General features: G+C 40.2%; 1 protein-coding gene across 1 annotated transcript in view; it reads right to left on the bottom strand.

Annotated features, from left to right (window-relative positions):
* Positions 1 to 15,953, bottom strand: part of LOC136864327 (polyamine-transporting ATPase 13A3) — an 869,746-nt gene that overhangs the window by 405,811 nt on the left and 447,982 nt on the right. The window contains exon 7 of the mRNA XM_067141161.2: positions 3,199 to 3,355. Within this exon, the coding sequence (XP_066997262.2) occupies positions 3,199 to 3,355 (157 nt within the window). The remainder of the gene's footprint in view (positions 1 to 3,198; positions 3,356 to 15,953) is intronic.

Here is a 15,953-nt window from a genome sequence, read left to right on the forward strand (position 1 = left end):
AGTGCTGGGAAGGGCAAACGTACATACTTGATACCAAATCCAGGTGTGCTCCGAGAATGATAAACAAACCGAGAAAATGGACTATTGGAATCCGTAATGAGAATTTAGTAGGTATTTCTAGTGGTTTAACATCGCAGTAGCGCGAAGGTTTTCGATGAAGCAAGGATACCTTTATTTTTCCAAGTTGCTCTACCGACACAGATAGGTCTTATGGCGACAATGTGATATGAAAGGTCTAGGAGTAGAAAGGAAGCGGCGTGGTCTTAATTGAGGTACAGCCCCAGCATTTGCCTGATGTGGAAATGGAAAACCACGGAAAACCATCTTCAGGGCTGTCGACAGTGAGGTTCGAACCTAAATACAAACTGATAGATACGTGACCCAAGCCACGCGGCCACTTGCTCGGTCCGTTTTGGTGAGATATCAGACTGTTATAGGTTTACGATTAAACGCCTCTCTTAAGGATGTTGAATTTTACGAGTACTTCAAGAGGAACACTTGAATGATATATGCTGTCATGGAGAAAATCTCATCTACTAAATGCAGCAAACAGAAATTAGATTTTACCCTTATGGGCGCAAATTATTATTTCCTTTCAATATTATCTTATACTGTAAGTACCGGTAAAGCATATCCATCACAATGCTATATAATACTGGTCCATTCGAAGTAAAATATGAATATTTTGAACGTTTTGCGAGTAGTTGAAGAGGCTACTACTACAACTCATCCCAAGGAAATGTCCTTAGTCTGAGAAACAACATTGGAGTTTATTTCACCAGCGCTAATTTAAGTTACGCTTTACAATGGCTTGGTATAGTGTCTTAAAGAATATATGTTGTTCATTGTTGACACACTAGCGGCACCAACGACTTCATCTGCAAGACAGAAGTAAATGTTCACTTTTGAAGACGTCTGTATTTGTATAATAATAATAATAATAATAATAATATTGGCTTAACGGCAGACTTTTTGCATCCCACCGGCACATACAAATCTTGTGGAAACCCTAAATAGGGTTTTTCGTGGTTTCCTCTTTTCACCCCAGGCAAATGCTGGATCTGTACCTCAATTAAGGCCATGGCCGCTACCTTTCCAATCCTAGCCCTTTCCTATTCCATCTTCACGAAGGACCTATCTGCCAGTGCGACGTAACGCAAATTTGATATTATACATATAAAGAAAAGAAAGCTAAGCCAGTTGAGTGGTGCATAGGGAAGTGTAATTTTCCAAACCTTGGTGTAATATTCTGCATAGCTCAAATTAATATGGGGGGGGGGGGGGGCGTGGAAATTTAAGTTGCGAGTTACTCAAGGAAGACGAGAACGTGCGGACCTTATGCAACAGACTACTCACATGTCCTTCAGTAAATATTCTAAGAGTGATGTAACGACCTTTCTATTGTGTTATTGTTAAATATGATTATACTGCACCTTGCAGTTAGAGGATGTACTTCTGCCTTACTTCACTGACCGATTAACCCTGCGCCAGTCTGGCGGGGTTTAAAAAACACCAAGGGTTAAGTTGTTGTTTACTGCGTATTAACTCAGTAGCTCTTTAATCTACCTTTCAGCGCTTAAAGACGGTATGTGCTATAGTAACTACTGTTGAAGCACCCTTCGTAGTGCTCAGACGCAATTGAAGACTGGACATCAATAATAATACAAGTGCCAAAAAGTTGATTTTGAGTGATTTACTTTTGTTTTTGTCAAAAATCATTTGATAAAAACCTTAACCAATGTCTTTACATATTTTCTAGGGTAAGATTCATATTCCTATTGCATTTTTTCTTAATTTCCTTTCTCTTATGAATTAAAAAAATATTTTATTCAGCAAAATGTAGAATGTGTTAAGTGCCGCATATTTATCAGCAAAAGCGAGGTACTTGCCAATGAAAAATCTCAAGCTTTTATTAATTGTAACTGTTTATTTCAGTAATTCTACAATAATAAAACGTGTCCTAGTACATTGTCATGCATTTAATTACAGTTTACCTTTTTTTTTTTTTACTTTAAGCCTACTTCTTGTTAGAAGGTCCTAGTATAGTTTTTCTAAGAATACAAAAAAATTTATTTGATTAATTTCTCGAACAATGCTCTATTTTCTTCCTTCAAATATGGCAGCATCTACTGCAGATCTCTCTTCTCAGCTGACAAGTTGTTTTGACACGGTTGTGACGGTAAAACCAACTTCTTGATTGTATTAATGGTAACCCCTTTCTCGAGAACCTTGCAAGTGCTCCATGCTTCAAATTCATTAAACATTGTTCTCGTCTTGACGTCTCCGGGTGTGGCTTTTTTAAAATCAAATAAGTCATCAGGTTGAAGCATAGTAATTAATTGCTTTGTAAAAATTCCATTAAATACGGCATTTAAATATATTTAATTAGTTAACATTATAGGCTTGGGCAAAATTACAATATTCAGACTTTTAAAGAACAATTACAATGCCATAATACCATTAAATATTAGAAGTAAACACGTTGTACATACCCCTTTCATTAAGTTCAGTTTTTCCTTCCACCAATATGTTTTTACTGTTCACATAAGGTCTCGCTTCACTTCGGCGTACTCTTTCATTCCGAATTGATTCTCCATTTTTTCCTTTTTTGCTTGTGTCACTGTTTAATTCTGTCGTTATTAAAATGTACTATCACAAATTAAAACTCTCAAGAAATTGAAGGCACTCAAAGGAATTAGGTTAAAATTCACAGCGATGTTGTGACGCCCAGAATCAACAACAAAACTCGGTGGCACATAGCCCGTTATAGCTTCACCAACGGCCCGGCACATACCTCTCATGCCATTTCTCGGGCCTTTTATGCACTACAATCATGGTCATGGCAGTTAGCCCGCTTTATAGGCTGTTCGCAATGGCACAGAGCTCGCTTTATAGGGTCTAAATATTTTTTAATTGTTTTGGCACTTAGCCCGTTATTGATGTCCAGTCTTCAATTGTTTCCGCTTCGATGTCACTGCCAGACCTATGTCTGGCTTTTCAGGTAAAAAGGAGAACTAAATTAACTTATTAAAATTTGGTTTTCCCCGACTTCTTGACCTGGGACTATGGCTTAATAAATAATACTTAAATAAAATTGTATTTCTTCATTCCAAAACATGTATGATGAGATCTCGCGCAATAAATAAATAAATAAATAAAAATTAATTAAAGAGGAAATTAACAGATTTTTATCCTCACCTGAATCTCTGCTGTTGCTCGGTGTAGCCCTTGAAGCGATGAAACTCGTCCCTGGTAACTCCATTATCCAAGCCACACAGCTTGTAGAAGGCGAAAGTTCGCTCATCCCAGATGTAGCACAACTTTTTCACCCAGATTGCTCGAATCTCGTCCACATCTACAGAAGAAGAAATGAAGGCTAATACATTGCCCGGAAACAGCGTGTTTGGCTGAGCAGGCGCGCTCACGCAACAAAGTTGTTTGGAGTGAAGGGATGGGATTGGGCTAGTGATATACCAATTAATCCATTGTAAGGAAGACCCTCCGACAAGGGTGGACCGGGTCTCAAGTGAATAATACACTGTATTGGTAGGGATGGGAAATGAGAGTACATTTCTCGGAAACTTCACGATTACTGCTGTCGAATCACGTCTCTCAAGACTCGAAAAATGTGACAAGGCTTCTAACGTCATGCAGCCCACAGAGAAAACACTGACTACTCTGTCAACCGGATGACTCAGGGGGCGGTTTAGTCTTCCACTCGCAGCAAATAGCATACAGGGTCTGCCATATACACCAAGACTGTCGAAGTGGCGTGTTTACTCTCCGATCCGTACGCTGCAGCATGAGAGGCGCGTGCATAGTTCTTGACCTTGAAGGAGCCTGCAAGTGTTCGACCTGGCAAGCATCAGTCGCCACTCTGGATCTCAGCTGTTAATGTTGTGAGACATGTATCATTGCAACATCGCATTTTCGTATGTCTTGCTGCGTATTCTCCTCCTTAATGGTCGTGTGAACAGTCCTCATTATCGCTATTCTCCTAATGGTGTTTATGAAGTCCCTCATTATGATACGGAGATTGGTGTTTGGTGTGCTGTTAGTGCAAGACGAATAATTGGGCCTATTGTTTTCGAGACTGACAGTAAATGCAAAGAGATACGAAGATATTTCGAGCTCGATAGCTGCAGTCGCTTAAGTTACTGCCAGTATTCAGTATTCGGGAGATAGTAGATTCGAACTCCAATATCAGCAGCCCTGAAGATGGTTTTCCGTGGTTTCCCATTTTCACACCAGGCAAATGCTGGGGCTGTACCTTAATTAAGACCACTACCACTTCCTTCCCCACTCCTAGCCCTTTCCTGTCCTATTGTCGCCATAAGACGTATCTGTGTCGCTGCGACGTAAAGCAACTAGCAAAAAGATGTTTTGACGCCGTTCTTCTGTCAGTTAAAAGAAGTAAAATCGGGTGGGTGGTTTCGATAAGATTCACTCCCTGCTCGTACAGCGGAAGATTCCCTTCCTACAATCCCGGAAGTGTTCGCAGACAGTGATCAGTGCTGGTCTACTTCCCCTCGTTCTCCAGATCTAACAGTGCGAATTTTACTTGCGGGGTAAACAAAACAAATTTGTATCGCATATTGGAGGAACTTAACGTAAACATTATGAATGAAGTCTGAAACATTACAGTGACAAAACTCAGTCGCGTCAGCCAGAATGTGGATACCAGGTACAGTGCCTGTGTAACCCAGCATCATTTAGAAGGTAAGATTTCATATAAGATTGTATACACGCTTAAGACAGGGCGGCTGAGGTAGCGCAGAGTACAAACACCGCGCATTCGGTCTTAGTTTATATGGGAGACCCTATAGATATGCATGCTGGAAGAAAGGTGGTAGGAGTCTGATTCACCCCAGTCAACCCATAAGAGGGATAGCAGAATCTATCATTTCAACTGACTTATAGTGCTCATAATTTATTGAATGTAATATTTTAGCGCACGCTGAGGGCTACCGGAAGTAAAATCATGCGCTTGGGAAAATGTCACAGAAGTCCTGGAAAAGTACGTACATAATCATTATAGACAGTTATGCTTTTCAGCGTTTAGTCTGTAAGCCTCTGAATTTACTAAACGTCGCCACAATCCTCTATTTGCGACTAGTGCTGTGGCCTCATTTAAGTCTGTACCCGTTATCTTTAAATCGTTAGAAACTGAGCCTAACCATCGTCTTGGTCAACCTCTACTTCTCTTACCCTCCATAACAGAGTCCATTCTCCTAGGTAACCTATCCTCATCCATTCAGCTCACATGGCCCCAGCACCGAAGCCGGTTTATGCGTACAGCTTCATCCATCGAGTTCATTCCTAGCTTAGCCTCTCTCTCTTCATTCCGAGTACCTTCCTGTCATTGTTCCCATCTGTTTGCACCATCAATCATTTTTGCTACTTTCATGTCTTGCTTCTAACTTATGAATAAGACATCCTGAGTCCACCAAGCTTTCGCTCCCGTAAAGCAAGGTTGGTCTGAAAACAGACCGATGTAAAGATAGTTTCATACGGGAGCTGACTTCCTTCTTACAGAACACTGTTGATCGCAACTGCTTACTGCACCTTGACTAAATCTCACTATATTACCATCCTGGGAGAACACACAACACAAATACCTGAAATTGTCTACCTGTTCCAGCTTTGTATCACCAATCTGACATTCAATTCTGTTGAATTTCTTACGTACTGATATCAATTTAGACTTCGAAAGGCTAATTTTCAAACGATGCTCGGTGCACCTATTTTCAAGTTCCAAGATATTAGACTGCAGGCTTTCGGCACAATCTGACATTAACACCAAGTCGTCAGCTTAGGTCAGAGTGCTTACTGTATTTCCACCTAACTGAATCCCTATCTGCCACTTTATACCTTTCAGCAGATGATCCATGTAAACTACAAACAACAAAGGTGAAAGGTTACAGCCTTGTCTAACTCCTGTAAGTACACTGAACCAAGAACTCATTCTACCATCAATTCTCACTGAAGCTCAATAGTTAACATAAATGTCTGATTTTAATAATCTACCCTTAATTCCATAGTCCCCCAGTATGGCGAACATCTTTCCCCTCGGTGTCCTGTCATACGCTTTCCCCTGAAAAGAAAGACCAATAAAATATTTGTTCTCGATGTATTAGTTCCGTAAGCAAAAATACATCGGTTACGATTATTTGAAGAGACATGCAAATTCTCAAGGCGATTTACACAGATGAGTAATCCTGTTTCAGCGGTATGGCCAAGACCGACTCCAATCCTAAGAACTTAATGCTACTCTCGATCGTTCCAAGATGGCGAATCTAGCAGCCGGGCATGTTAGAAACTTGAGTTCGTTGTTTTCGTATGCAGGCTCTGTAACTTCATTAAAATTTACTACAAATATTAGTTTCATTGTAGAATGTACGTATGTGAGTATTTATATGAGTCAGTGGACTCTCAGGATCTGTAACCGTACGCAGTAAAGTGAGAATTTGTTTACCCTGATCGCGTTGTGAACAGCGTATAAGAGTAACTACGGCAATTCCTCTCATACAATTATTCTTAGGTTGTCTTAGGAATAAAACATTAAGAGAGAAGTGGATTAGGAATATACATAGTGTTTATTTTGAAGTCTATAACATAGCAATAATGTGCATACATCATTTCTAGAATATTTCTGTTAGGAAACACTTCAATACTAAATGGTAAATCTATTCGTATTCCTCGAAAAACACATATTTTAGATAGATTACAATATGGTGATGTTCCGTCAGTGCCTATGTGCATCAAAGTGTCGAATGAATTTCGTTGCAAGTGTATTTTACACAAATCTGTGCTTGCCTGCGGAAATGTTTGGCTGGGTCATGGACTGTAACAAAACCTGTAAGCGGAACAGCTGGAGCAATCTGTACACTTAAGGAGAAGAAATGGTGACTTGGAGGGATTAGCTGGGTTTGTAACGCAGGATTTTAGAGTGCCTACACCTTCCGATTCATGCTGTAGTTATCTGTTACTAAGCAGACTACACAAAATTTAAGCTTGTCCATACAGGTTGAAGACATCAAAGTTTAGAATCGATAGAGTTTTTGCACTCATGTCCTTCAATGGGTAAAATCCTATTATATCCTTAGTGTCCGATCGTTTCGGCACTAAGTTTACCATAATTATGTGAGGTGCTGCGATACCATATGTCAACACATGTTAGCATCACCAGGGCCGTTCGTTGTGTTAGCATAATCATTTCGGGTGAACTTGCCTTTCATTGGGCGCTGCAACATTAGAAATAGTCCACCACTACGAAATTGAAGCGAGCGTTTTGATACGTGCAAGTGATTTTCCCTACTTCGGCCGCCATTTTTTTTTATATTACAGTCTGAGTATTTGAGTGTCTTGCTAGGGCACAACACCGATCCTCTTCGCTTCCAACGGTCAGTACTCGCGGGGGACCGGGACATTGCCGGGCTGAGTGGTTCAAGAAGTTTAGGCGCTGGCCTTCTGGCCCCAACTTGGCAGGTTCGATCCTAGCTCAGTCCCGTGGTATTTGAAGGTAGTCTAGATTTACTGCACGGAGAAATCTTGCGGGACAATATTCCGGCACCTCGGTGTCCCCGACAACCGTAAAAGTAGTTAGAAGGACGTAAGGCCAATAACTTTATTATTATTATTATTATTATTATTATTATTATTATTATTATTATTATTATTATTGACACTGTAGGACACTACACGTGTTTGAAAGCATTTGATTTGTGATTATCAGTTTGGCGTATGCGTAATTTTGGAATTTTTACTTTAAAGAAATGTTTACAGAAATGTCTACCACAAATGCCAAAGCAATCGTCTAATGCAAGGTAATTCTTCGAATGTAGGCATACTGATAACAAAATATAAGCGAAATTAAATTGTTGCGGCTGGATTTACGCGACGGGCGGCGTCACATCGAATTTGCGGGATCACACTAAGAGACCTCATGAGAATGAATTTCGCAGGTCGGCTTACCCGGCAGAAAATAACATTGCCATATTCGGCAAAACAAGTGTTCAAAAAGGAAAATTAGAGAAGTTTGGCCACATTTGTAATCCGTTGTGCGTAATTATCTTTGTCATTTTGTAAATGCAAGTATTATGTTTGTTAATTACTTTCTGATAAACACCATGCTCTTCATATTTAGTTTCATTATGATGACTACTAACATGTAGGCCAGCAGTCTCTAATGGTGCGAGATGAAACTAAATGCAATGATAAAATTTTAAAATTTATGCACCGAAAATAATTAAAAAATATTAAGAGTGAATATGAATTAGAAGTAATTAGTGGATCTAATTCGCAATGCCATATTTCCTTATAAAATTATTTAAAACTAGACTGAAGTAGGATAAGACATTGCCATGAAACGATAAAGTGATATATTGAACCCGAGTGACTTAGGCCCATAGTCAGTCATGATTTGATTGGTAAAATAATATATGGTACATTTATTGGAATACAGAAGTGGAGTTGAAAATATTTCGTTTATGTAATGTCGAAATCAGAGCGAAGGAAGGACGACAGACTGGAGCCTGACGGATTAGCTCAACACGACAACTTTTAGCTACTTCACAGCAGGGAATATCATTACTTGGCGAACAAGGAAATACAGAGTCCACAAATAAGTCTTGGTCAGAAAGAGAAGGGGGAGAGTCATACAAAGGAAACTCACCACATGAGTAATACCTTGGGATATTTTTGGTAGGACGGAAATTCCGTGACCTCGTGGAAAATTACAGCGGCTGCATGTACCTTCGCTCGCCTAAGTTCGAGCAGGTGGAGATTTAAATCACGTGACCGTTTGCCGGCCAATCGTAAAAATTTAATGGAAGGCTCAGGGATACCATCTTAAGGAATGATGGATGAGATATTTTCGTAACTACAAAAGTATTCAGTAATAAATTATTATTAGTACACGGATGGATGTACTGAATTTATTAGAGGTCACGCATGGAAAAATAATCAATACTTATTGGCAAATTAAATAAATTGAAGGCTGGATTTCTTGGAAACCGGACAGCTTGAATCTCATTGGCTGAAAGAAGACCACGTTGTAAGGGACGCTTACTAAGGCGCGAAATGTGAGGAGCTAAATCCACCCGTATCTCCTAAATCTGTGATCACCTGGAGTTCATATTTAATCCAGCAGATATGCTAGCGGAGTGGATTAATTTGATGTAAATTTTAACTTCCAATTCGGAGTGCAAGTACCGATATTAAAAATCCACCCCCTCCCTCAGGGGTATGACGTCAACGAATCCGCGGGAAAAAGGCTTCATCCATATATACGGGGCAAGGGATCCTCGCCAGCACACTTGTAGTGAACATCGGGAGCTGAATTGACGGTCGCCAGCACACTTGTCTTGAATCTCTGGAGCTGAATTGACGGTCGTGGTACACTTGAATTGAATATCGGGAGCTGAACTGTTGGTCGCTGCTAACTTAGAATTCTACGGACGTACAGTCATTTAATGGCGCGAGCATCCGCCAGTGTTTGTAAAATGTGATCGCGCTCAAGCAACAGGAACTAGAAATAGTTAACGTAGGACAGTGTTTGTCATTTGTGAATATCAGTGATGTAAAGTAATTACACTGCAAGAGAGTAGTATAAATTATATCACCATAAGTACGTGCATAACAGACTGTGTGACGAACAGTACTTTCAGGGAAGAGTAGCCTGTACTTTGCTATACCGAACCGATATTATGAACACGTCAAGAATGCCGTATAAATCGGGCGTATCGCGACGGGCGTAAAAGTTGACACCTCGTCGTACGTGTCCAGGTCCATTGTGCGGTAGTTGGACGAAGATTAAATAGTGTAAATATATTAAATTCTTGGGTCTAGGATAGAAATTTGTTGTATCCAAGTTAAAGTATACAGTGTTAACGTTGTAAATGGTGAAGGTTTGTGGTAATCAAGATATGAGTGTAAAATGATAATGTGCCAGGAAATCTTTTGTGAAACTACGCCATCAAGAATGGAGGAGTAAAACGCAGAGAGGGGCCGGATGGAGCCTCTCGTCTGCAAAGCTGTAATGGAATACCGATAACTAAGATGAGTACTAAACTGTAAATAATATTTGGGAAATGTTATCGTGATGGGAAAAATGGGAATAATTTGGTTATACTTGGTTACCTTGTGTAACAAGATGAGTCGCTTAACGACCCCATCCTAAATTTGTAGCACGGACAGTAGTAAATAATAATAATGTAAATAATCGGGTCTTTTATGTATTCAGTTTGTGGGAGATGTAAATTTGTATATATAGTGTAGTACGTTAAGTCATGCATGCATTCATATTTTCTTTGTAGTCAATAATTTTCTTTACATTTGATTTTGGTTATGCTAGTTAAATAAGACCCGATATGTGTTTTTATGTTTGTCATTTTTAACGAGCCATTTAATGACATGGAAGGAAAATCCAGCTTCGCCATACCAGTTATGTTTTGTTGTAATTAATATGGTCATATTTTCAAAGTGAAGTTGTTAAATTTGTGAGATGCGATTAATATAATAATTTCCAAGTAAATCATATCTGGAGTGATTAGTGCCAGAATAAATCGAGTTTGTGAAAGGGGTTATGCGTTAAACATATTACGAGTGGACTACCGTGTAACAGGCGAAAATTATTTTTTTAAATAATAATAATAATAAATAAATAATATAACTACTTTTTTTGAAGAAGGTACTTTTTTTTAAAATATAATTTGGATATAATAATAATTCATGTGATATTGGAATATTTCGTGAGCAGTGCGTAACAATAAATTCATGTGATCAAGTGTTGAGTTTATCGGGAATCATTTAATGACGGGAGGTCGTTTTTAATTCGGAATTAAAGTGTAAGATAATTTAATTTGATCAATTAATAATATTGAAATGTAGATCGGTGTTAATAATCCGTACATGTTAATGGACGTGTGGTTTATATTACGGTCCAATATTTTTTTACGTATAAATGTCGTGTTTTTATAGTTGCGATTCATTAGCCGGAACACGTAGGACTAATATTACGAGACCATGATTGTCAAAATTTGGTAAATATAATTTCAAGATGTTACGATTATTTGTGGATAATGAACTAAAGCGTAGATCGAAATGAGATAGAAAATGTGAGAGAATCTGCAGTCAGATAATAAAAGGTCGTACGATGTCAGAAATGAATAAATAAGTCAGTTGATAATTCTGTGAGAAATAAATGAATCGAGGAATATTGAGATAGAGAGGAAAATAAATTCCGTACGAGAGACACTTAGGATATTGATATGAGTGTAAAATGTACGGGCAGTGTCACAGAGAAAGACTGAGTTACATAGCGGGGAGCATTCGAACCCGTGACAGCATGTACGAAATAGACTGCACAGCTATTCGTTGAGATACAACGGATCTAAGGATAATGAGAGTTCAGATTCCACAGAAATGGTCGTATATTGTATCCATTGTAATGACGAGCGAGGACAATCATGATGTCGTGATAATAATAATAAATATTGCAGATAAAGGATTGGACCGCCTTAATTAAATGAGCGTTGATAAAGATGTTAAACGGGAATCTAAATGATAATGAGCAACCGATAATAATAATAATAATAATAATAATAATAATAATGTAAGGACGATGTTAAATCATCGCGGTCAGATTAATAATAATTGTCATAATAATAACAGTAATGATGTCGTTGGTTGATCAGTGAAATATTTGTAATTGCGACCGATATCTTAATATATATTTTGGCGGAAGTGACCGGTCCATTAATAATAATAACCTCTTAAGTGACATGAATAATAATAATAAATATTGAGTCACCTATTCATTAATAATAATAACCACGAGAGGGATATAATAATAATAACAGTAATAACCATTTGTGTTTGCATCCCGCATAATAATGATGATATTAATCAAACGTGACAGTGCCAGGAACCGTTGAATAATAATAATAATAATAATAATAATAATAATAATAATAATAATAATAATTTCAAGGATGATAATGTCATGAATATCCGACGATCGTGGATTAAATTATTTGGTGACAACATCCCTCTATTTAGTATATTCGTATAATGAGAATGATAATATTAGAGTCATTTGGTACCTCTTTATTGTACGGTTTCCGTATGGGACGATGTTACAACTTGGCGTGTTTGTTTACTTCGCTCGCGATGCGAGGGGGGCCATTGCCACGGTATTTCCCAACCGCTTCTCGTTATCTCATCTGTGTCAGTAGTCTATTGAGGCTACTTTGAAACATTTCAAATCACATGTAAATAAAATATAAATGCTAAATCAGTGGTATGGCATCAGCTGGATATCGTAAGATAGGAACTGTCCGTGGAATCCAGTTTTCGCAATTCACGAGAAACATTACCCAGTCCGAGTACCGGTCTCGGAAAAATGTATATAGCCGGAGTACATCATCTTAGTTAAATCGGGAAGCCGACCGTAACATGGGTTATGCTCGGGCTCCCGATAGAAGGAAGCTATATCTTTGAGTGACGGTTCGATTCAAATGGAATCGATCCGGAAATTATACCTCCAAAATGTCATTTTATTTCAGAAGCAACCCAGCAAGATATTGATACCACTTGCGGTATGGCAAGTGATTTATGTATGTAACATGTGTGGAAATTCAAATATCGTTGCCAAGTGTATCAAAGCTTCATACGTCAGATGGCGTAATAAACCGCTCCTTCTGGCAATTTATTTCAAAGGAAACCACTCTCATAATCTTTTTATTGTAGTTAGATGATGCCCTTTTTAAAGTAACAGTCACTTCCTAGTCCTATCATGGAGTCCTTAAATTCAAGTTACAATCGAGCCTTCCCCATTTTAATTTTAAGTTGCTCCGTTCATCCCCGTGTTCTATTATGCCGTTATATTTATATTTGATGATTTAAATAATGAACCGACACCCCTGAGATAAATGCTAGTCTGGGACTCGGGAGGTGGACGGGTGCAATATATACTATCACTCAAATGTAAAATTAAAATAGTGCATTAAAATACACAAAGACTAATTGAAACAGAGTTAATAGAATAAAACTTACGTTAACAATGAAGTTAAAAACGAATAGAAAGTGCGCTTTTATATACGATAAAACAGACCACTATCCCTCATAAAACTGATGAGATCTGCTGACTGCTCGTCATCTCATAGGATGAGGCAGATGGTACTCGGAAGTTTTGGACTACGGCGCAGATCGGCCAGATCCACGCACTCCGCAAGGATGTGTACCACGGTAAGATGACTGCCGCAAGTACACACCATAGGGGCTTCTCCCTTCAGATAATAGGAGTGCGTTGCTATACCGCTTCCGATCCGAGGACTATATAATACCACTGTTTCTCTCCCAGAAACGTGAAGGAAAGTCTTCCATACCTTCGTCGTTCCTTTCATCGTTCTAAGTTTATTTGGAAAAAAGGTGGCCTGCCACTCCAGCTCCCAATGGGCAAAACCAAATGTCTCAGCTGAGAACGACTATCACTGGCTAGAACCTTGTAAGACAAAGGGGCAGTGTGACCCCCTCCTTGCCAGCCCTATCAGCTAACTCGCTTCCCGCTACACTCCTGTGGCTTGGGAGCCACAAGAACGTGATTCTGGTGCTAACAACCCAACACCCGGCCAGCAGGTCCTAGATCCGCTGCACTAGAGGGTGTCGAGGGAAAGGCGCATCAGTGGCTTCTAACGCGCTCAAGGAGTTTAAACGAGTTTGTTCACAGCAGAAAGTGCCGGCATCCATTGGACAGCGCGTGCCGCTGAGCTTAAAGGATAACAAAGGGCTCTGTTGTGTACACACTACAGGTTTCCGGTAGAGGAAAAAGAAACTCGTTATCGACAATCCACGCACAGCCTAATTACGCTTCTGTCCTCGAACCATCCGTGTAAACCACTACTGAATCTGGATACCACGCACCTGCGGACAGGAAGAGCCTCCGATAAATGGGGATGTCCGTGTTCCCTTTTGGGACGGTGTCGAGATCCAGGATTAATTCAAGTCGTCGTATTAACTACGGAGATACCTTACATGGTCGTCTGACAAGACAAGGAACTGAAAGCACCTCAGTATGCGACTGCTATCCAAACGTGCACCAATCGGCTGCGTTGCTCGTGGATAAGGAGAGTACAGCCGACGGTTTCCGTTGTAGAATACGCAGGGATAGCTTGGGTGAAGTGGCATCTGTCGCAAATTTACAACATAGGACAATAGTGTAAAGGCGGCACACCAGATGCAGTGAGCAGGCTAGCAATGGGGCTTTTACGGAATGCTCCCCTTGCCAACGTAACTCCACTGTGGTCGATTGTATTCATTTTCACAAGGGCGCTTCGCCTTGCTGATCCATATGCTGCACTATCGTAGTCTAACCTGGATAAAATACGTGTCCTATAACATCGTAGGAGCACCGTGCGATCTGCCCCCGCATGCAGATTCTTAGTGCATTTGGCTTGTACCTGATGCACGTTTGGCTCCTATAGAAAAGGAGCCAAAGAGATCGTTAAGTGTCAACAATAGGAAGAGCGATACCCGCTAAATATAACTCAGGGTGGGGGTAAAGATTGCGCTTCCGGCAGAAGTGAACAAACAAGGTCTGTGCACTTTAAAACCAAAAGCCGTGTTGTAAGGTACACTGTTCTACCCTCCTTATAGCTTGCTGTAATTGTCGCTCTGCTACTGCCATACTTTGTGAGCTATAATGAAGAGCAAAATAGTCTACACATAGCGACGGTATTAATGCTGAACCAGCAGCAGTGACAATGCTGTTTATGGCAATCGACAGAGTAACACTGATAATCGATCCCTGAGGGACTCGATTTTTCTGAACATGATACTGCGAATATGTCCGCCATTCGCGGACACGGAATAGACGGTGAGACAAATAATTCGCAATAAAAACTGGTAAGTTATCCCGGAAATTCCTTTGATGCAGGACTAACGGGATGTCACATCGCCATCTGGTGCCATAGGCCTTTGCTAAGTCAAAGTAAGCAGCTACCAAATGCGGTTTTCGGAGAAATGCGTTCTGGATTGAACTCTCCAGGCGTACCAAATGGCCAGTGGTGGTGCGGGCGGGTCGAAAACCACATTAGTACAAGGACAAAAGTCCTCTTTACTCCAGACCACCACACAAGTGGGCGATTCACCATCCTCTCAAATAGTTTACATAGACAGTGAGAAAAATAGGTCTGCAACTTCCTGCATGCCAAAGATCGTTGTCAGGCGTGAGGAGACGAATTACTATTCCCTCTCGCCACTGTGAATGAAACACGTTCCATCCAGATTCGGTAGAACACCAAGGCTATCCACGCCGTGTTGTTTCAGTGTCTGGTTATGGATTGTGCGGGAGCCGTGTCCTTGCAAAGCGCCACGGAGCTGCGTTATTCCCATCCCGCATATGACTAGTTATAATCTTCTGAAGCTTTAGGGCAAAACTAAGACCTGCCTCCCGCGTTAGAGCCAAGAAATCAGGATGGTAACTCCCGGAACAAGACATTTGCGAAATGACTTGCTAGGTGATTAGCAACCGTGTGTAGATAGGTGACAATACTGCCTTCTATGGAAACTCCCTGTGCTGAGGATGGTCCTTGTACTCCGGAAATACACCGAAGTTTTTTTTTTGCTAGTTGCTTTACGTCACACCGACACAGATAGGTCTTAGGGCGACGATGGGACAGGAAAGGGCTAGGAGTGGGAAGGAAGCGGCCGTGGCCTTAAGTTACAGCCCCAGCATTTGCCTGGTGTGAAAATGGGAAACAACGGAAAACCATACATCGAAGTTTAGTCCACATTTGACATGACTATGCGACGCCATAGACGACACGTGTCTTTCCCATGAAGCTTTTTTACTCTATCGAATAGGAACTCTCGCCTTAGCACTAAGTTCTTTAAAATGTTACCAATTTCGCCACAGTAGGCTACCTATAATTGCGTTTATGACAGCGACGTGC

This window comes from Anabrus simplex, chromosome 2, assembly GCF_040414725.1.
Source record: "Anabrus simplex isolate iqAnaSimp1 chromosome 2, ASM4041472v1, whole genome shotgun sequence".
NCBI classification, from domain to species: Eukaryota; Metazoa; Arthropoda; class Insecta; order Orthoptera; family Tettigoniidae; genus Anabrus; species Anabrus simplex.